Source organism: Ochlerotatus camptorhynchus, unplaced genomic scaffold (genome assembly GCF_037179485.1).
Source record: "Ochlerotatus camptorhynchus isolate MF236.1 unplaced genomic scaffold, CSIRO-AGI_Acam_v1.1 ptg000361l, whole genome shotgun sequence".
NCBI lineage: Eukaryota > Metazoa > Arthropoda > Insecta > Diptera > Culicidae > Ochlerotatus > Ochlerotatus camptorhynchus.
In genome coordinates, this window is record NW_027040849.1 from 3,940,889 (window position 1) to 3,962,463 (window position 21,575).

At 40.5% G+C, this 21,575-nt stretch overlaps 4 protein-coding genes across 4 annotated transcripts; 2 read left to right on the forward strand and 2 right to left on the reverse strand.

The window, feature by feature from the left end:
- Nucleotides 1-9: 9 nt before the first annotated feature.
- On the reverse strand, nucleotides 10-1,696 carry LOC135709494 (WD repeat-containing protein 89). Its single transcript, XM_065231868.1, has 4 exons — nucleotides 1,604-1,696; nucleotides 619-1,549; nucleotides 457-559; nucleotides 10-246 (listed from the first exon to the last, which is right to left on the reverse strand). The coding sequence occupies exons 1-4, from the start codon at nucleotides 1,614-1,616 to the stop codon at nucleotides 97-99; spliced, it is 1,197 nt and encodes a 398-aa protein (XP_065087940.1). The 5' UTR covers nucleotides 1,617-1,696; the 3' UTR covers nucleotides 10-96.
- A 179-nt stretch (nucleotides 1,697-1,875) lies between these two features.
- LOC135709648 (uncharacterized) lies at nucleotides 1,876-5,729 on the forward strand. Its single transcript, XM_065232033.1, has 4 exons — nucleotides 1,876-2,173; nucleotides 3,059-3,422; nucleotides 3,489-3,946; nucleotides 4,020-5,729. The coding sequence occupies exons 1-4, from the start codon at nucleotides 1,931-1,933 to the stop codon at nucleotides 5,568-5,570; spliced, it is 2,616 nt and encodes an 871-aa protein (XP_065088105.1). The 5' UTR covers nucleotides 1,876-1,930; the 3' UTR covers nucleotides 5,571-5,729.
- A 7,579-nt stretch (nucleotides 5,730-13,308) lies between these two features.
- Nucleotides 13,309-16,227, forward strand: Pms2 (mismatch repair endonuclease PMS2). Its single transcript, XM_065231722.1, has 3 exons — nucleotides 13,309-15,029; nucleotides 15,094-16,052; nucleotides 16,120-16,227. The coding sequence occupies exons 1-3, from the start codon at nucleotides 13,412-13,414 to the stop codon at nucleotides 16,210-16,212; spliced, it is 2,670 nt and encodes an 889-aa protein (XP_065087794.1). The 5' UTR covers nucleotides 13,309-13,411; the 3' UTR covers nucleotides 16,213-16,227.
- Nucleotides 16,228-16,241: 14 nt separating this feature from the next.
- l(2)09851 (WD repeat-containing protein 1 l(2)09851) lies at nucleotides 16,242-17,972 on the reverse strand. The gene is made up of 2 exons (XM_065231723.1): nucleotides 16,831-17,972; nucleotides 16,242-16,693 (listed from the first exon to the last, which is right to left on the reverse strand). The coding sequence occupies exons 1-2, from the start codon at nucleotides 17,855-17,857 to the stop codon at nucleotides 16,335-16,337; spliced, it is 1,386 nt and encodes a 461-aa protein (XP_065087795.1). The 5' UTR covers nucleotides 17,858-17,972; the 3' UTR covers nucleotides 16,242-16,334.
- Nucleotides 17,973-21,575: the final 3,603 nt, after the last annotated feature.

Genomic DNA, 21,575 nt, shown 5'->3' on the forward strand with positions numbered 1-21,575 from the left:
AACCCGCAATCGCCATAATTTATGTTATATATAATGACTCACGTGTCTAGTTTTGTGAATTTAATGCGGGATCATCGAGTGGAACTTAAATGCAAATCAATATGGCTTGTTTCGGTGACTAATGTGTAACTTCTGCTTCAAATTCTTGCTGGCACTAGTGTCGAATTCCGCTTGCGCTGGAGTTGATTCCGCAGAACGCCACACCGTTATGAGTCCACTTTCACCAGTGGTTATTAGACAGTGTTCCTGGAATAAAAAAAAAGAAATAAGGCTAAAATGACGCATTGATAAGTGCAGCACGCGGTAGATTGTTTGCTTTTACGGGCGGAGGGAGTGATAAAAATGTGAAGTAGGGTGTCATCACTGTAACAACCACGACGAAGCATGTCGATAGCAAATTATTACCGTCGTTGAGTGATTGTTTTGAGACTGATAAGAGCGCTTCGGTATGCCTACCTTTTCGTTATAAACGCTGGCCCGAATGATTTGCTTGTTGTGAAGGAAGTTCCTGTGCGGCAAGAAGTGTTTGTTGTCGTACCTTAGCGATCGCAAACATTCGCTGGAAGAATGTAAATTTTAATATTTATGACCTAGTAATCGCGTTATTCGCCAATTTACCCTTTGTTGTAATTCGATCCTGCCAACAGGAAGAATCCTGCGCTGCCATCATTGTGTGTATTAATCACATTGCAGTCCATCGATGAAGTCCTCTTCGTGTATTCGGTAATACTCTCCCTATCGAATTCGACAACAATCTCCTGGGTTTCCACTTCATACAGGTGGAAATCGTTCGTAGTCGTAATACACGAAATCCAGTCTTTATCCGTTGGGCTCGAGTGCCAGTTGATGGATTCGATGGAGTTTTCGACATTGAAGCAATCCTGCAGTGCATCGTCTTCGTTCGGTTTGGAGATGTCAAAAACATTTATGAGCCCATCGACGCTTGCACTGCTCAGTAGATCCGGATTCGTCGGATGAAACCTAACGTTCGTGACGTCTTCGCTGTGGCATTCCCAATAGCTCCCCAGAAAGGATCGTTCCCGAATGTCGAAAAACAGTAGGAAGCTGTCTCCGCCTTTCTGGACCTCGGTCGAAGCACACATCACCCGGTCGTTCTGGTTGATATCGAACGCTGTCATCGTCTTCTTCGGACCTTCCGAAACATCGTCGAACCGATGAACCGTATTACCGGTGCGTAAATCATACAGATTTACGTCCCCTTCCTCAGTACAAACCATAAGAGTGTTCGGATTGTTTCCGAAAAATTTTGCCCCCTTGATAGCGCTCTTGTATTTCGCAAACTCTGCATTGCACAGCACAAGTTCACCGTTGGTGCCGAGGTCGTACAATTGAAGCACCTTTCGGGAGAGGCCCACCGCCAGTTTGCGACCATCGTTAGATAAGGCCAAGTTAAGGCCACAGGTGCGCTTCAAAGAAGCAGCGGTTTCCGAACTGGATTTAATATGTTGCTCGAACAGCAGCTTCAGTTCTTTCGCATCACACGAATCGGCATCCGGGACAGGGCATTCCTCGTCGGAGCTCTGGGGATCTGGATAGTAAAACATGTTCATTGTGAAAATACAACTTTTTACAGCACACTTACCTTCTTCAAACATTATAAACGAATATTTTCTTCCAACTTTCAACAAAAACCTAATTTTATTTTATTTAAACTGGTTGAAAAGCGTGAGTGTTGACAAATTGAAAGGTAGTAAACAAAAACAAGAAAGCACGTGCTCTCAGGATGCAGCCATTGTCGTACTCACACAAAAGCAAACTTTCCGAAGGGCATAAAAGGAAGTGAAACACGACGAGTTTGTAATTGCGCGCATTTTGAATGTGACAGTCGTTTGTTTTGGGACAAAATTTTGGATGTTTGCGGTGAAGGTGGTGATACTTTGCGGCTTTTCCATCCGATTTTCTCCGGAAAATGAGTGACCAGGACATAAAAGTGCAAACATTCAACGAGTTGCGTCTTGCCGAAGATCAGTTGGACAAAATTCCGCTGAAAAAGGTGTCCCGAATATCATTGAACAGTCTCCGCCGGCAGGAATGTGACATCGAGGTGTACGAGTTCGTGTTCGGCAAAGTGGTGCAATGCTTTGATCCGGATGAATTTGAGGCGGAAGTTTCGGTGGCCTTGCTTCCGGAAGTGTTAAAGCACCTGGACAAGGTTAGTGCGATTTTGTCGATAGCATTGTTCGCCGGTTAATTTGAAGTTTGGAATGAAATTTTATTGTTTATAAATAAAATCAACTGACATACATGTAGTACTAGAATATGGGCGGGTCGTATATGAGGGTAAGATGGATATGTTGAGCATTTTTTTCTAAAAATGTATAAAAATACATTTACTACAGACAAACAGATGTAACTCTTCATTCTAGATCATCGTTTGCGCATTTAACGATTGGTTTGAATGTTATCGTTTCCGCAAACTACTCGTCGCAGCGCTGGCATAGAGGTAACATCGGCATCGGATCACTTTGACGTTTCTATATATTTGGTTTTTCTTGCATGCAACATTGTTGGCGAATCAGCGAGCAAGCTTGGTTTCCGCGAGATGTCGTTACTGGAGTCCTACTGGAGTTTAGCGGTACTATGTTTTGCAGATAATTTTATTCAAAGCGTTACGTCTGTTTGTCTGTGCATTTACTTTAACTAATCATGTTTTTTATTACTTCATGCGTGAAGCTAACGATTTACAGTTGTGTTCAATATAATAGCAGCGCATGCCGATTTCCATACAAAATGATCAACTTTGACATGATGGTAACTTTGTAAACTTATGATCAATTGAGCTGAAACGTTCGCCACAGAACTACAAACATGTTCAATTTTACTATTACAAAATACCAAATTTTTGGAAGCACCTGTTGGAAAGTGAGACACTAGGTAAAATTGTTCAAAATAACTTACGTTTTTTTTTAAGAATCATTATATCCACTACATGATTTACCGTATCAGGTTTGATCAATGTCAAATGTTGTAAGCTGCAAAACAAATATCTATGTCTTCACTGGAGTTTAAATTAAAACAAATCGTTTTGTTCTTTTAGATTGTGATTGAGCTGAAGGATAACGCCCTCTCCTGCTTTTTGTTAGACAACCTAAAATCCTTCCTATCATTCGCCAACATACTGTTGAACTTTGCCGAGTACGTGTTTCAAGTATCGGAAACCTACCAACTGTACCGTACGACGACCATATTCTTGGAGTTTCTTATACGTAGCTATGAAATCGTTCGTCGAAGTAGAGCAAAAGTTAACAGTGAAGCAGATGATCATGACGTTGTACAGCAGATTTTCGTGATCTGCCAGAAAATTCAACTGATAATGATACACCTGCTGACGCCTTCCGACAAGGCGAGTCATTATTTTCAGCACGTTGAAGTTGAAGAACAATTCACGTGTTTGAAAGACGGTATGTTAACATTGATATATCATTTGATGTTCTAATAATAATCCCCCATTGTATTGCCTTTATCAGTCATCATTTCGTTCTGCAAAATTGGATCTTTGACTATTGGAATAGATAACATACGGTGTACGGAAGCATGGAAAGCTGTAGGAAAACTCTGCTCCTTACATGAAGCTCAGATTAAAGCGAACGAAACTGCGTGGATCCACTCTCTCATATTCGAAACTAACAACGAGATAGAGGCAGCGTTCAAATCTCTGCTTGAAAACAAGGAATTCTCAAAAAACGACATGGTTAAATTGAAGCTTATCAACCTTATACTACGGGTTTTGATCAAATTTTTACATCTCATAAAAGTCGACGAATATGGTGAATACCAAGGTATTTTAAGGACAACGGTAGTAATCGAGGATGCTATTGTATCAAGAAATATAGGAAAGGAGTTTACCGAAGCAATTCGGCAGCATTTGGTAGTCGGTTACATGACTGTGATTGGATTGACCTTCAAAACCACATCCTTCGTAAAGGTAGAGTCCATTCATTGCTTTGGATTATAATAAAATGTTACCATGTTACTCACTGATTATTTTCTTCGTACAGGCACTTACATCGATCAACTACCAATCAACTGAAGAAATAACAGCTTTTTACAATATCATCATTCTTATTATATCGAAACTGGTATCTGAAAGTCGTGACACACGTGTGTTGAACCTGTATACAACTAATTGCAATTTGCTGCTAACATGTGTCGAATACTTGTCCAAAAGTCATGGTGTTTTCAACCGACACAAGCACCTCTACCGACAGTTACTGGTCCATTTGTCAGCCTTCGTTATATTGCGTTCCAAGAATTCTTCGAAAAAGAGTCGAAAAATGCTCGAAGAAATGCTTGTAAAAATGATCCTAAACGACTCATACTGGGTAGGCATGATGGGCCTAGATATCTGGAGCGTCTATTTACGGTACCACCCAGTCGAGCTTCTTTGGCAGTATTTTCAGTTTTGGAAAGTTGTGAACGATCGATTTTCTGCTTTTGTTTCTCAACCGAAGGTGGCCTTTGTGAGACGATTAATTCATAATATGTACACGTTCATGCCGAAGAGCATGCAACAAGAAGTGATGATGAAATACTCCGTTGTTGATCCGGGAAATCACAAATTGTGGGTGGCAATTGGTTTGAAAACTCCAGGCAAATATATCACTGAAACGATCAAGCAATCACTGCTACGTAATCTCAAGGAAAACTGCTCTAATCTGCTGAAAAGCATGATTGCGGAAAACTTGTATGCAACCCTTCATATGCTGCATTTGCTTTGTAGTTATGATGATAAGAATATGTTGCAGAAAGCAGAATGTGATATAATTCCGTTTTGGAAATCTTTGAAACATGACAAAAAATGGTCATCGAAGTACAATACTGTAATTTACACTATTTTAAATCTAACCGTCCAATTAGCGAAACACGGTTCGAGCTCAAATGCTCTACAGAGAGCCATTTTGGAAAATATTACTGAAGAAGTAAGTTTTCAGAGTGCAACCTCCAAGCAGAAGCTGCTTGAACTTGTAAAACTTGTGCCACAAAGCAGTGAAAAAGTACTGAAGATTCTCGCTAAAGATAAAAATATGCTCATACGAGTGAGTACATTATACACCATAGCAACAATGCCACCCTCCAAGGTGCGTGAAATTGTCTGCAATGATGTTATCTTGTCTGCTCTTCAACGGATTCGCAAAGATGTGTCAGCGTCAAGTCATGACACGCGGCAACAGATTCAGTACGGCATTCAAACAGCGCTGGAACATCGATGTAGCGAGAATGATGAAGCAGTACAAATTACGCAGCACATAAGCGATAGAATCGACGAACTTTTTCCTGACGCCGATGAAGATTTTGATATTCCTGAAAATATCCTAAATAGCGAAACAAGTCCTGCTGCGAAGCGACTGAAACTGGATGTTTACGAAATATTGCCGAATGTTGATTCACCGGAGGGGAGTCTCAATCGAAGAACACCGGACGAAACTATTGCTGAATTAAGTCGTCAAGTTAAAATTTTGCAAAAAATGCATGAGCAAAATCCATTGAGTATGGTTCAACTCGCGGAAATTCGAAGACTTCATGTTGCATTGAGTGGTTTTGGTGAGTGATGTGAATCAGAAATTGACGAATAATAAGAATGTTAGAATTTTGTTTTGTATAAATCTTAAACATAAAAAATCTTGTAAGAAAGATATCCCATTCATGATTCTCAATTCATCAGTACAATGGTTGTAAATGTTTCAAAGGTCACAGAATATCAACAGGTAAGGACATAACGATGATTCGAAATAGATGGACTCCACATTCTTTGTAGTGGTCATTAGGCAGAATGCCACTTGGCTTACTTTACTTATTTTTCAGGGTAAGGCCTTGTTCAGACTTGAGAGTTATAACATGTTATAACGGTTGTCAAATAATTGCAACACAGAAACCACCATCAAGATAGCGCTATAACATGTTATAACTCTGTAGTCTGAACAAGGCATAAGGCCTGTTTGTCCTTTGCTGTACATAGAAGTCATCTCCATTCCACTTTGGCTTTCGAGAACTATTGCCACCGTTTTGTCGTCCAACATTCTTACGCACCAAAGATATCTAATGAACAAGATTTCCCACTAATATCCTCGACATCTGTGTAGAGCTTTTGCGGAAATTTCCCAATTAATCAATTAACCATTTCCAAAGCTGCTAGTTCTAGCTTTTTTTCTCACAGGCGGCAACTCCATCCGTGTCAAGCAGTTTTCACTGCATCGGAAAATAGTTGATTCATTAAATTCTCAGAAACTTCACTTTTATCTGTAAAACAGGTATACTGCCGCTCTTCGTATGTCGGTCCCATAGTCGTTTTTGTCAAAACTGAGTTTTCCAATGCAAATGGTAGCTAATATAAAATATTTTTAAAATACTGAATGAACTCAACAACTTTGTTCTGAAAAAGTTTGGAAAGACAGTCAAATTGGTTGTCCCATCATATAAGAAGCAATGGTACGAATTCAGCTTAAAACGCGGTTTTCTCGGCTTGCTGATTTTTGCTATGGGACGGACATGCGAATAGCGGCAGTATATCTAGTATACTACCAGCGTAAATTATCCACTTTTGCCAGTACATAAATGATAAGCAGTTTTTGTGGACTACCAAGCCCGTACATTTCAAGGTACGTGGCCTCCTACATGTGACTACCGTCAGAAGCGGCTTCCAACGGTTAATGGCTATGATGCTGCTATAATGGTTATAGTTATAGTACCGCAATTCTGTCACAAATCAATGGCCTGTTGAATGAAAACAACCGCACCCTGGATCTCTGCTTTGTGAGTGCTCGTGATACAGCTCCTTTCCTCTCCACGGCACCCGAACCTTTAGTCAAGGTAGTGCATCATCACCCTGCTTTAGTTATCGTGATCGAAAATAATATTGTCCATGATTTCACCAGCACTCCAAACGCTGTGTCATATGACTTCCGTAGAGCTGACCATCGCAGTATCGTCCATGTGCTGTCTAGCCTAGATTGGGAGCATATTCTAGATCCTGTAGACGTCAACATTGCTGCACAAACCTTTTCTCACGTCTTGGCATATGTCATTGACAGACACGTTTCCAAAAAGATCATCCATATCGACTCTCGCGTCCCGTGGATGACGAAAGATCTTCGCTCGTCGAAAAGAACTAAGAAGGCTGCTCTCAGAAGATTTACTAAACTCCGCACACTGCCGCTGAAATGCTACTCAGACTCAACCACGAGTATAAGCGGTTAAGTCGTCTCTGTTTTCAACGCTATCAAAGGAGGATTCAACGGCGGCTAAAATCACACCCGAAATCCTTCTGAAACTTCGTAAATGAGCAACGCAGGGAAGTCGGCTTACCCTCTACCATGATTTTTAATGGTGAAACTGCTGGAAATCAACAAGGCATTTGCAACCTGTTCTCAGCCAAATTTGCTAGTGTGTTTGAAGCCGAGCAACTCTCCGCTAATATCATTACTTCCGCGGCCAGTAATGTTCCTTTGATCAACCAAACGCTCAGCATGGTCGAAGCCACTACAGATACGATTTTTAGAGCAGCATCTAAACTTAAGACTTCAACCAACAATCAATACGAAACTAACGATTTTAAATTGGCTCACCACTTTAGTAGCCTATTGGTCCCAAGCAAACGATTAACGTACCCTATTCTAGTCGAAATTCTAGTACTACGCAATGTTTGTTTTGATTCGCTATGAAAGTTTGACGGATAAAATGAGGGGTGATTGGTTTTTCCTATGTTTCGAGGGGTGAATTGATTAGCTTGGGACCGAAGAGAGTACACACAAAGAACAAAAATTGTTGTAATAAAAATAATTCACTTTCAAATTGAAAATTCCTCAAACTTCATAGTTTCAACAACGAATATTTTCAAAACGAAAGCTATTTTTTTGGTTTGAAAGTTTTTCGTTCACATATGACTCGTAATTTTAAAAGTGCATTTTTTAAAATGAAAATTGTTTTACTGTCAAAAATACCTCTAAACACCAACACTTTTGGCAGCACTGAAATTTTGCCGCTAAATTTTAAGATAAAACATGCAAAACAAAACAGAAGCAGCAGCAGTAGTGTCATATAAATCCACTTCCCAAACATAGATTCTGCCCGTCCCTAAAATTGGCTTCCGGTTTTAGATTTCCGTGAATGGTTTTGAAATGTTGGATCAAATCAAATAGGCCCTACTCAACGATCCAGTAAGTGTTTTTTTTTATATTTTTAAATAACCTTTATAAATGCTTACTAGGTACTTTTGCTGTTTACAGTATTACCTCAAAACGACCCAAAATGAACGTTTCTTGGTTCGCACCATCTGCTGGCCAAAGTTGGCCTGGAACCGTTCATATTATCCCAAGATACCACGATCGAGTGCCGCACCGATTGAACTTTAGCAATCAATTACTGCCAAAATAAATGCGAAGCCCGAGGCCTTTGCGGGATTCGTTTCCCAGATTTAACTGTTCCTTGGACTGTACAATGTGCATCATATTTACTGTAGGTGTAATCTATTTTCTCAATGATGTTCACAAGTTACAAAGATTATCAATCTTCAAGGAAACCAGGGAGCTGGCCTGGAGACTACTGGAGATAAAAGCAATGCTTACAGTGTGCTAAATGCATGATATCTAACGATCCAAAACCGTTGATACATACTGTCTGAGTTCATCAGTTCATCACGAGCCATGATTTGATATCATAATAAAAATAATATATATATAATATTGAATAATAAAAAAAACTCTACATGTCATACTGACAATGCTGGTATTTAAAATGAAAATATTTTAATTGTTCAATTCAAAGTGAAAAAGATCATTTCAATTAGACCACACTTTCAAGATAAACGTTTGTTTTGAATTTAAAATAATCCACTTTTTATTCCAACACTGCCATGCTTTTGTTTTGACAGAAGTACAATTCGTTTTGAAAGTTTGAACTTTTAAAAGTAGGGAGCGGTTAACTTTTGAATTGATAGTAGGCGAAATTTTATTTTAAATTCTAAAGACTTTCTACCAAAAAGAACCAACGCCAACTTTTAATTCTACCAATGGTTTTTTTAATTTTATTAACGATTATTTTTTGTGTGTACCAGAGCTGAGCCAAAAAGTTGAGCACGTTATTTCGGGACCTTCTAGTCTTAGAGTTACCTCTATGCTTCAACTAAGGCTGAACCCGATGGTGTTCCGTCGATTATTCTTAAAAAAACATCACTTGTCTTTTAGATCCACTGCGCCGCATATTCCAGCTCTCTCTTTCCAGCGGCATCTTTCCGTCTTGCTGGAAGACTGCGGATATGTTTCCTATTCATAAAAAGGGAAGCAAACGCGACGTAAACAACTACCGGGGAATCACGTCGCTGAGTGCTGTATCAAAACTTTTTGAATTAATTGTCCTAGAGTCCCTAAATGCGCATTGCAAGCAATATCTAAGTACAGATCAACACGGATTCATAACTGGGCGTTCCACAACTACGAACCTGCTGTGCCTAACGTCTTACATCACAGACAGTTTGATTGCTCGGACCCAAACGGACGTTATCTACACAGATCTTACGGCAGCCTTCGATAAGCTGAACCATAAAATTGCGATCGCTAAGCTTGATAGGCTAGGGATCGGTGAAAATCTTTTGAGATGGTTTCGTTCATACCTCACGGAGCGCCAATTGACAGTAACTTTGGATACTTGTCGCTCAGTAAGCTTCTGCGCAAAGTCCGGTCTACCTCAGGGTAGCCATCTGGGACCATTGGTATTTCTCCTCTACTTCGACGACGTTCACCATGTTATCACAGAGCCACGATTATCGTTTGCAGACGATCTGAAAGTTTTTCTGCGCATCCGCTCACTCGCCGACTGCCGTTCTCTCCAAAATCAGATTGACATCTTTGCTGACTGGTGTAGTCTAAACCGACTGGTGGTCAACCCAGCTAAGTGTACAGTTATTACTTTCTCACGCAAGAAACAACCGATTATTTTCAACTACAAACTACTAGGCACGACTATCGAACGGGTGCACTGCGTGAAAGACTTAGGCGTTTTTCTAGACTCAAAGCTGACATACTCACACCATATATCGTATGTCGTCGACAAAGCGTCCAGAACGCTTGGCTTTGTCTTCAAGATTACTAAGAACTTCACGGACATTTACGGCTTAAAATCGCTCTATTGCTCTCTCGTACGATCTACGTTGGAATACTGCTCTGCTGTCTGGAGCCCGAACTACAATAATGGGGCCGAGCGAATTGAATCTGTTCAACGACGTTTTCTTCGCTTCGCGCTCCGTAAGCTGCCTTGGAGATACCCACTTCGTCTTCCAAGCTACGAGAATCGCTGCCAATTGATCAATGTCGAGCCCTTACGTTTCAGAAGAGATGTTTTCAGAGCCTTAACCGTCACCGATACTCTGCAAGGAAGAATCGACTGCGAAGCAATTCTGCAACAAGTGAACATTAATGTTCAACCTCGATCACTACGCAACAGTCTTATGCTGAGACTTCCACTTCTTCGAACTAATTATAGCATAGGGAGCGCTATTGGCGTTGACGGCATCGTCGAAAAATTTGCTCTTCCAGCAAATATCGTCAGTTTCTTATGGGAACTTTCGATGGAGTGAAAGGATAGTACAAAGTCCGCCATGTTTCACGCACAGTCTGACGTTTGCTTATGGATTTTCTCATAGGAATAAAGAGCTACAGAGTCGCCGTCAACGCCAATTTACTGTCGTTTTCGTTTTTACTACACTACACCGGTGTAGTGTAAGCAGCAATAAGTGCGAGTCATTGACAGTTCATCATCATTTGTTTATAAACAAAGGTGCAACCGATAGCTACACCCTAAATTTTTTCGGTGTTCGGCAGTGTAGCACCGGTGTAGCTACACCGCAAAAACGAAAACGACATACACGGAAACCGCAAAATACGCAAAAATGACTATAAAGTACTCAATTTTGACTATAAAGTATGCATATTCGGCTAAAACGGGACTACACCTAAAATGTGTGTATTTTTTACACATTTTATGAGTATCTGGTACTCATAAATGCATAAAATTGATTCATTTTTGTACTAGTAATTACTCATAAATGTGTAAAATTTTACTCATTTTGTGGGTAGTCCCGTTTTCATTCAAAAATGTGTACTTTATAGTCATAAAAGAGTTATTTGCGATTACCGTGTACGGCTTGCAGCTAGTGTTCAACCGAGTAGCGTCGATGTTCGATTTCCACTTGACACGGAATATGCTTCGCCGAAGATTCTCTGCCTTTTTTGCTGACCGAAGGCGCTTGATGCCCAACAGCTAAGTGTAAAATTTAAAACTTATAAATTTTTAGTAACTTGACAATGCTTTCCTACACAGAAAAAAAAGTTGTTGAATATTACATCCAAACTGCTGCAACCAGGTCAATCCATCGGTTGTGTAATATAACGTTGTACGATGTACATCGATTTTGCGAACAAAATTTCATCCATTGATGTAAAATTGTACCTGCTTTTTGCTATTACATCATTATTTCATACATCAGCTTGAATTACATTGATCGATATTACATTTTTTTTTGCTGTGTAGTTATTTTCGTTTGTAACTGTAGTAACTGTAGAATATGTATGTCGTCTGTATAATCTGTACTTTTTTTACAACACATCATTGGGACTATTTCTAGTCTGTTGATGGAACCATAACAAATAAACAAATAAGCACCGACGAACCGACATGCCACTGGAGCATTCCCGCATAAGCGCGAACCTTAACTTGACCTTACCGAAAATGGTTAAAAATTGTTTATACTCCCTTCTAAACTTTAACTTAAATGGTTATGGAACTTTACATGAACGTTTGTGGGATAAAGTTTAAACCTTATGTATTATGGTTCTTTGGAAGTGAACCTTACAAATAATGGATTGTTAAGAATCATAGTTGGGTAAAGAAGAATTATTGCATTATAACACACCATCGACTGGAAATGCTCTCGCAACGTGGGGCTTTAGGTAGTGATGAAAACGTCGCTAGAACTATTCCACAGCCGCAGTCAGTTTATGAGCAAAAGAGGGACGCACATTTTTTGCCTGTAGACTTGGAGACATACTTCAAGTCTCCGCGTACATCGTACGGGTTAGGCAAAAAATGTGCGTCTATCTTTAAAAACTGTCGCATTAATGGCCCTTCGCTCATTTTCAACTTCTATTCAATTTTCTTACTGCCGTACTCTAACGGAACTATCCACCCACCCTCTTCTAAAGATCATTCTCTAGCTAATAAATTATCACACTAAAGCTTCATGTTAGCATTTCCAACCAACCCCAATTATTTTAATTGATTTCTTCGCCAGTTAGTTGTCTGTCACTTCGTTTGTGGTCTAGATTCCCTAATAAACTGGTACCATACACTAACGATATCATATATGGTATGACCATACCACATAAAGTTGGGATGATATCCCGAAATGGTGGTTATGCGCTTCTTATGGTTATTGTTTATGCGGGTTTCTAGCTGTCAGTTCCACTAATGGCGGTAAGCTCCAACTCGGATTAACTTTTAATACCGTCCCTGTTTGTATGATCTGAAAAATGTTTACTCAGAGTTATGTTGATTAACTCTGAAGTCGACATCAAACCAGCCGGACATTCTTGATCGGGATTTAATCCGAGGATAATACCGGTTGGAGCTTACCACCATAAGAAACGTCTCTTGGATCACCTCATTGGCAAATTAAAGTTGGCACTCGTGGAGAATAGAAGAACTATGAGTGTGATGATGGTTTCTAAAGTTTACACGATGAGGTATGTGATACAAAAACACCCATCCGAATTTACTTTCGTTTATTTGAGATAATCATAGGTCATAAATTGTCCAATGTACAGCTTGAAATGATGGGTACATGATTGTTACTTCGGTCATTTGGACTGCCTAACATGATTGGTGCTCATTTTGTAAAAGCGGGGCCAATCTAAAGTTAGGTACTCTACTCTTAAATCTGTGAACGGGAATCTAGTATGTAACACTCATTGAAATCGTCCAATGTAACATGTCCGATGTACAACTTGGCTAGTCAAAACGTCCTATGTGTTTTTTTTTTCTATATTGTAGCATGAAATTCAAAGAAAAAATTACGATTTTTCCGTTTATACTGAATTTTCAACGTTATTATTCACTGACTACATTAAAAATAGTATTGCAAAACGTATTGTTTCTAAACGGTTAACATAATAATCTCTCGAACTTCAACTTCGATTTTCTCAAAATGGTGAATATGTTACATTGGTCTATTCGAAAAGTGACGCGAGATTTGTTGAGTACAAGCACGCAGCCACATGCGCGCGCGGAAATCGATCGCACGAAAAAGTATAAACAAGAGCATATAACGCATAAAACCTTTTCAAATTCATGTTTATTTTGTATCTTTATAAAGATTTATAAATGCTTTAAAATTGGAGTAACAATGATTGAAATTGAAGACGTAATCGATCCCACTCCGACTAACGAAGATTCCAAGAAAATCAGTGCCATCGATAGGGATACTGTACACAAGATATGCTCCGGTCAGGTAGTGCTCAACCTGGCGACGGCCGTGAAGGAACTGGTGGAGAATTCCATCGATGCCGGAGCGACGGTCGTCGAGATAAAGTTGAAAGAGCAAGGAGCCGAACTGGTGGAAGTAGCCGACAATGGCAGTGGGGTCGAAGAGAAGAACTTTGAAGGACTAACAGCCAAGTACCACACATCGAAACTAAAGGAGTTTTCGGATTTGGCCAGCATCGCGACGTTCGGCTTTCGTGGGGAGGCATTGAGCTCCCTGTGCGCATTATCCGATATGGCAATCACCACAAAACATGAAACGGCACCCCACGGAATCAGGCTTGAATTGGATCATCGCGGAACTATCGTTAAGAGGACTCCCTGTGCTAGGGCGGTGGGAACCACGGTTACTCTATCCAATCTATTTTCGACACTTCCGGTAAGGAAGAAGGAATTCCAGAAAAATATCAAACGGGAGTTTATCAAGATGTGCCAGATTTTGCAAGCATACTGTTTGGTTTCGGTTGGAGTCAGAATTATCTGCACGAATCAGAATAAGCAGGGTGTTAAAAGTGTGATTATGAGAACGCAAGGCACGGACTCGGTACTGGACAATATAACGACTGTATTTGGGGCTAAGCAATCGTTGGAACTTCTTCAACTGAAACCGGCCATAAGCAACAGTGGCAAGATTATGGATCTCAACGAAAGTGATTTCGACGACAGTTTATCTCTCACGCAGGAAGAAGTGGATAGTTTGAATTTATCCAGATTCACAATTGATGGGTACGTTTCCAGTTGTGCTCACGGTTCGGGACGATCATCAAAAGATCGGCAATTTTTCTTTGTCAATTCAAGACCATGTGAACCTAAGTCGATCATGAAGCTGGTGAATGAAACCTATCATAAGTACAATGCAAACCAAAATCCCTTCGTGTATCTCAATTTGAAAATGGATCGGTCGGATGTAGATATCAACCTTGCACCAGACAAACGGCAAATTCTGGTGAATAATGAAAAAATTCTGCTGTTGGCTCTCAAAAAGTCGTTGCTGAAAACGTACGAAGACATTCCGTCAACCTTCAAGATGCAAAATTTGGACGTTAGCGCGACTACGCGGTTGTTGAACATTTCCGTAAAATCGACAGACGGTGGCGAAGATTCGCTTGATGAAAGCATGGAAACTGCCAATCCCAGAAGACTGTTGGCAGCGTTTGGTCACAGAAGCGCGGCTGCGAAATCTAATGGTGAAAGTTCCTTGGAAAAGATGGTCGCTGGGAAGCGGAAACGGGACGAAAACGGATATACGCTGAAGATGCATGATTTCGTAAGTGTGAATCCCAAGGCTCTATCGAATGGAAACGGTAGAGTGGTGTTGAGTGATGAAGAAAGTACGGAGAAATTGCCAAAAGTGGCACGGAATTCAACATTGATTGAGAACGTGTTAGAGGAAAATCCTACATGTCCGATTGACGACGAGAAGGAAGCTAAGTTAATGATTCTGAACTCGTCGGGCATCGTTGGAAGTTCTACTCCCAAAGGTAAGGATCTTGCTCGGTTTTGTCGGGATTGAGCAGTTCTAACGTGATTCTACTCTATTCTTAGCCTCACATTCCCCTGAAGAAAATGTTCATCTCATCAGATGTCGTACTGAAATCCCGGTCGATGACAGACCTAAATTGAAATTCGAGGAGATTTCGTGCAACGAGATAGCTCCTAATGCTACAGCTCCGATACGTGATGCACAATTCATGATGGAGATATCAACCCCGAAGCGCGAAATAGGAATAAAAAGTCCTACGAAGGATTTTAAAGTGGAAGTGATAGAACTGGACCAACCCTCTTTCAGAGATTCCTTTCAAGAAACCACTAAGAAGAGCTTGGACATCGATATGTCTTCATTGAAGAATTTGATTGACCAGGAGCACCAGATGGCACAGCAAGAGGCATCAGATCGCAGTGCATCGCTTAGTAGACTCAAGTTCAAAAGTAAAATCAATCCTTCCAGCAATCGTTCCGCCGAAGACGAACTCGAAACAGAAATATCCAAGGACAAATTTGCTCAGATGGAAATCATTGGACAGTTCAATCTTGGTTTCATCATTGCACGGCTTGAGCAGGATCTGTTTATCGTAGACCAGCATGCCACCGACGAAAAGTACAACTTCGAAGACTTGCAACGGACAACAGTGCTGCAGAATCAGAAACTAGTCGTTCCACAGCAGCTAGAACTGACGGCCGTCAACGAGATGATTTTGATGGACAATCTGGAGATATTCGAGATGAATGGGTTCAAGTTCGAGATTGACGGATCGGCGGAACCGACCAAGAAGATCAAACTGGTCGCCAAACCTTTCAGCAAAAATTGGGAATTTGGTAAGGAAGATATCGATGAGTTGATATTCATGCTGCAGGATGCACCGAACACGGTTTGCCGGCCATCCCGGGTCCGAGCCATGTTTGCTTCCAGAGCCTGTCGCAAGTCGGTTATGATCGGGAAGGCGCTATCCATGGCGGAGATGAAGAAGCTGCTGAGTCACATGGGAGAAATTGAACAACCATGGGTAAGTTAAAAAATGTCCTCTATCTGAGAACAGTGCAGATTATAAGAAATTTTGCGTTTCTCCTCAGAACTGTCCCCACGGTCGACCAACGATGCGGCATCTCGTGAATCTGTCAATGATAAAGCATGGTGAACTGACTGATCAAAACGTCGAACAGTGATCTCGGGGGTGTGTTCTTTTATTTCATTACTTTTATATTTTTGAAGCTTATTAAAGTGACACAAACTGAATAAGGTCTTAATTATGAAGAACAAGAAAAGAACCGCCATGTTTTACACTCGTCTATACACTGATTGTTCGGAAAACGTTGAATCCACTGTGTGCCGTCGAGAAAAGCACACCCTTAAGCTGAGGATGCCAGTGCAGTTCCTTGATTTCCGTTTGTCCCTGGTGAATGAACAGCAGCTGAGGAGGCAGATCCTTCAGGTTTGGATCAGTTCGTTCGTCGTCGTCGTCTCGTTCGACCGATAGATCCCACAGGGCAATCTGATCGTCGTCTCCTCCGGTGGCCAAAATGGTCGACTCTTTCGGGTGCCATTCGATGGTTGTTATATGATTAGTATGATGCTTGAATGTGGCTACGGTCGATTTCGACTGGAAGTTACGTAGATCCCAAATGTGGAAGAAACCGTCATCACCACCTGAAAAATAATAATCATTAATTCAACAAAAATCATTAAGCGTACCGAAGAGATGAACTAGCCTCAGGCTAAAAATCTCTAAAATAAAGACAAAAAAAAAAAAAAAAAAATTAAGCGTACCATCAAATATCACTTACCACTAGCAATCAGAGGTTCGTTTCTGTTCCAGCTGATCACATTTATGTCGCTCTCGTGGGCATTGTCCGCCGTCAGCATACAGGCTTTTGACGGAGGTGCTCGACAGTCCCAGATTCGGATTGATTTGTCCACCGAACAGGTAGCCAGTACATTCGCTTCGTTCGGACTCCACTGGATGTCCTCTACCGAGTCCGTGTGTCCCACCAGAGGTCGCTGATCAACCGTCCACGAGCCCTTATCATTCGGGCGCCAAATATGGATATCCCGTCGGCAATCACCCGTTGCTAACATACCACGCGTTGTGGTACACCAGTCAATAGCGAAACCCTCCTTCTGATGTCCGGAGAAAGTGAAATCCGGTTTCACTCCGTCACCGACCTTGTTGGTCTCGTAATTCTTGCACGAATGTTCGTCATCCACGGCCGCTAGCTGATCATTGATGTTGTATATATTGACCCGTCCCATCTCGCTCCAAGTGGCCACATAATGTGTATTGTTGAAAGTCGTTGCCCGAATCCTGTTCACACATCCTGCGTGCTTGATGAGAGCACAGTTCATCTGCGGTCGCTTATCCGAATTCTCGTCTTCATCGTCACTCAACTCGTCCGCATCGGAGTCATCATCTTCGTCCCGTTCCTTGGATGTCCTATGCAAATTGGACATCTTCATTACGATGACACTGTTGACGTGTGTCCTGGCAGCCTGAGTACCAGCCACCAAAAATGCAGTTAGTGGAAATTTTTCCCGATCTTCCCCTAAAGGGTCTGCGACAACGTCAAAACTCAAACATGGCGCCCCGGTGTGGGCCTGATGGAGCATCACATACGCGGACTCGTCGCACACCAGTTCTTCGTCGTTATTCAATTTGCGTCCCGGAAGGTAAACCTGTCCATTGGTTTCCTCCTCGTTTTCCATAGCATCATCCACTTGATCATCATCGTCGTCGTCACTTTCGCCGGCTATGATGGCATCTTCGATGTTCTGGTCCTCGGCCAATTCCATGCGTTCTACGTCCTTGGATGCCATTCTTACAGGTTTGTGTTCTGCTCTATCCACGGGAAATTAACGAGGCAAATCTTGGAACAAATTTGCTGGGGAACACGAATATCACCCGGAGAATCACGCGCACATGTTTTGTACGTTTGACGTTTTGAAGATATAAACACGCACTGCCAAGATGTTTCAGATGATCGGCTGCGTCCTGAACGTTTCAATTTTATGTGCACTCAAAAAATTGTACTCGTCAGTTTTTGCCGAGATAATATTTTTGCTAGACGAACATATCAAAACGTCCTATCCTGGAAAGAGTAACCATACAATTGATCATTTTGTCAAGCTTCTGCATTCATGTTCCATCAGATGTCACAGCTGTTGTTTGCGGTGACATCTATCGGAAACTACACACAATCTGTTTTCCTATAATTGTTCACAGAGGACACTGCAGTGCAAAACATGCCTGGTATCTCTATTTATGCATTTAGATTATTGTTCGAAGTCCCTCCTTTTTTACACATTCTGCACACAAAATTGCTCACCCCTCACAGAATTTCCCGCCGAATTTTATGTATGGGGCGGGGCATAAAGTATCTTTTGCGCAGGATATGTAAAAAAGGAGGGACTTCAAATGTTAAAACAAGTGCATATATAGAGGTACCAGACATGTTTTGTAGTGTTAGGTACTCTATTTTGTAATCTGTGAAAGGGAAATCACAAATCGAGTGTCAACAAAATACATGGCATGTTGAGAGATTGAGCTCGAGAGAGAGAATTTCTCTCTCAAATTTGAATTTTTTTGGATCTCTGGGGACTGGTAGTAAGGCAGGTAAAATTGTATGGGGAAAAATCATTTTTATTTAATTGTAGCTTGTTTAGTATTAATTTCCGGGAAAAAACTGAACGACAAAGCCCCTGACTAATGTCTTTAGGTTGTCGTTCACTTTTTTTGACCTGAATATGCACCGAAAGCGAATTATACCCACTTCTCTCAATTTCTATATGGGGATTTTTATCACTTCCTACCAGCGGAACAACGCCATCTCTGTGGAAAATGGTCGAACAAAATGATTAATTACCATAAAATAAAATACAACCACAACAAAATCTATTGCAAACAATCGATCTTATTGTATGTATATAATACAAGTAAATTTAAAATATTGGGCCGTATGAATAAAAAGAGTTTACTTTACTTTCCCGTGCTTTTCTAACGGGAAAAGTAAAGTAAACGCTTTTATTCATACGATCTATTATTTCAAGAGCACATTATGTCGTAAGTAACATTCGCACCAATCCGAGAAAAATAAAGTTTTGTTTTGATGACCGAAAAGTTATTCCTATTTCCAAGTAAACACATATAATCTCATAGTGATAGCAATGGTTAACATATTTAGCAGGGTTTTAATCATACAAATGCAAATCGCTAGCTTTCATGCTAAAAATACTGGTTTTTTAGTCAAAAGTTATTATACGTCGTTTGGTGGCCCCTATTGTTACTTAAGTCAAAGTGTATTTACCAGGATATTCGGGAGAATTATCAATTACGTCTCCTTACGTGCAGCCCATTCATCATTTTAGGACCACCGAAATCATCTTAGCAACAAACAGTTCGATTTATTCACTTTAATAATAAGAAAGCGAAACGACGAACGTACACTTTTCACGGGATTCTCAGCGCTGTTACTTAAGTCAAACGGCATCTCCATAGAAATTGGGTGACTTAAGTAACATCGAAAACTATTTTGATCGGAAGGTGATTACGTCAAAAAGCAATTGGACTAGTAAATAAATTTAAAAATGGGATTTGATCCTATATTTGGACAGTATATAGTGTAATAGCAGGAGAATCGATTGACACTGATAGCTCGACTTTGTTTACCTTTGTTACATTCGACGTAATGAAAATTTGCTCTTGATTTACAATAGATCTACAATACGTCCAAAAAAGTATGAATAAAAAAAAAGTTCACTTTAAAACGCTGTCCAGACTGGAGAGTTATAACATGTTATAACGGTTGTCAAATAATTGCAACACAGAAACCACCATCAAGATAGCGCTATAACATGTTATAACTCTGTAGTCTGAACGTACTATAATAGTACGTTCAGACTACAGAGTTATAACATGTTATAGCGCTATCTTGATGGATTTTTTTCCTCTGTTCGGGACCTAACACTACTGCGACCAGTAAATTGATCTATTGTATAGTATATCCCGTGTCCTTAGTTTAGTGCATGTCGTATTACTCCATCACTATTGAGAAATGATGAAGTATTCGATTTTTTTTACAGTTGCCACTCTTGCATTTATCGCAAGGATCTGACTCTAATTGAAAGGTCCCGCTATTCATAGCCTTCGGAGTGTTGAAACACCCCCTTTGTCAGTCAAAATTGGATTCCTTAGCAACAAAATTAAGGTCTGACACTGATAATAACCATGCATCAGAACCCTAGTATTAACCACTACAAACTAGGGAACAACGAATAGAAGATTAGGAATCACATAGATGAAGACAACTAACTCATTTTTTTCCTTGTTTCAAGATCATCCTCGGTAGACAAAGCCGAGTTTTGTCACTATCAACAAGGCATAAAAAGTAACAAGGACTAAGCTGTGTTCCTTGGATTACTGAAAAATCCTGTTCCCCTAGTTTGAAGTAGTCAGGACTAGGAATCGGTGGTAGATCTTACATCCCGTAACGTACCACGAAAAGATGATCTACCCACGTTACGGGGCACCTATCTTGATGGTGGTTTCTGTGTTGCAATTATTTGACAACCGTTATAACATGTTATAACTGCTCAGTCTGGCCAGCGTTTAACATTCAGTCATTCGTCACATTACTGCCGTGGATATTTCATGCATTCCAAAACTTTTTGAATCCATCGTAAACGACCAAATTTATCAACAAGTAAAAAAGCAAATAACAAGTCAGCAGCATAGTTTCTCAAGGCCACTCCACTGCTTTTAATCTACTGGAGTATTAGACTACGAAATTTGCCAAGAGGACGTATTGAAGGATCAAGCCATATGGAAGCCTCTGCCTTCAATAAAGCTGTCCACGAGACAGTTCCAATCAGCTGACTTTTTTGTTTACCAAGAACAGTTTATCCTCATGTGAATTTCTGCTTTGTTTATGTTTACATTCAGCACCATTCACACCAGATCACTCACACACTCTAGATTTCTAGCTGTCAGTTCCACTAAGAAACGTCTCTTGACACAACAAAAAAAAATGGAATATCGATCATTGTAATTCAGCAAAAAGCAGATACAATATTACATCAATGGATGTAATTTTGTTCGCAAAATCGATGTACATCGTACTACCATGTACTACGTTATATTACACAACCGATGGATTGACCTGGTTGCAGCATTGATTGATTTATCTTTATTTAGGAGGCTTTCAGCCTGAGGCTGGTTCGCCTCCACCCTGGTTGCAGCATTTTTTTTATATCTTTATTTAAGAGATTTTTAGCCATATAGATTAGTGACGTTTAACGCACGCACACTAGAGGGAGAAATGCCATGTAAAGTTGTTTATTATTTTCCTCTGGCTAACCTAAAAAATGTATGAAAGTAGATCTGTCAAAAGGAGTTTGACATCGATTTGTTATGTAATTTCCTCGGATATTCACTAACACGTTCTCGCATATCGCACCAATACATCCGTGCGTGAAAATCTCTATAGAGTTCTCCAGATGCACAAAAGTGTGCGTGAGACCGCGCGCTACCTTTTTAAGT

Coding starts and splice junctions, on each gene's coding strand:
- LOC135709494 (XM_065231868.1), bottom strand. Junction 560..618: donor GGATCGAATTACAACAAAGG/GTAAATTGGCGA, acceptor ACATTCTTCCAG/CGAATGTTTGCGATCGCTAA. Junction 247..456: donor CCAGCGTTTATAACGAAAAG/GTAGGCATACCG, acceptor TTTTTATTCCAG/GAACACTGTCTAATAACCAC.
- LOC135709648 (XM_065232033.1), top strand. CDS start 1,931: ATGAGTGACCAGGACATAAAAGTGCAAACATTCAACGAGTTGCGTCTT. Junction 2,174..3,058: donor TGTTAAAGCACCTGGACAAG/GTTAGTGCGATT, acceptor TTGTTCTTTTAG/ATTGTGATTGAGCTGAAGGA. Junction 3,423..3,488: donor ATTCACGTGTTTGAAAGACG/GTATGTTAACAT, acceptor TGCCTTTATCAG/TCATCATTTCGTTCTGCAAA.
- Pms2 (XM_065231722.1), top strand. CDS start 13,412: ATGATTGAAATTGAAGACGTAATCGATCCCACTCCGACTAACGAAGAT. Junction 15,030..15,093: donor TGGAAGTTCTACTCCCAAAG/GTAAGGATCTTG, acceptor CTCTATTCTTAG/CCTCACATTCCCCTGAAGAA. Junction 16,053..16,119: donor GAGAAATTGAACAACCATGG/GTAAGTTAAAAA, acceptor GTTTCTCCTCAG/AACTGTCCCCACGGTCGACC.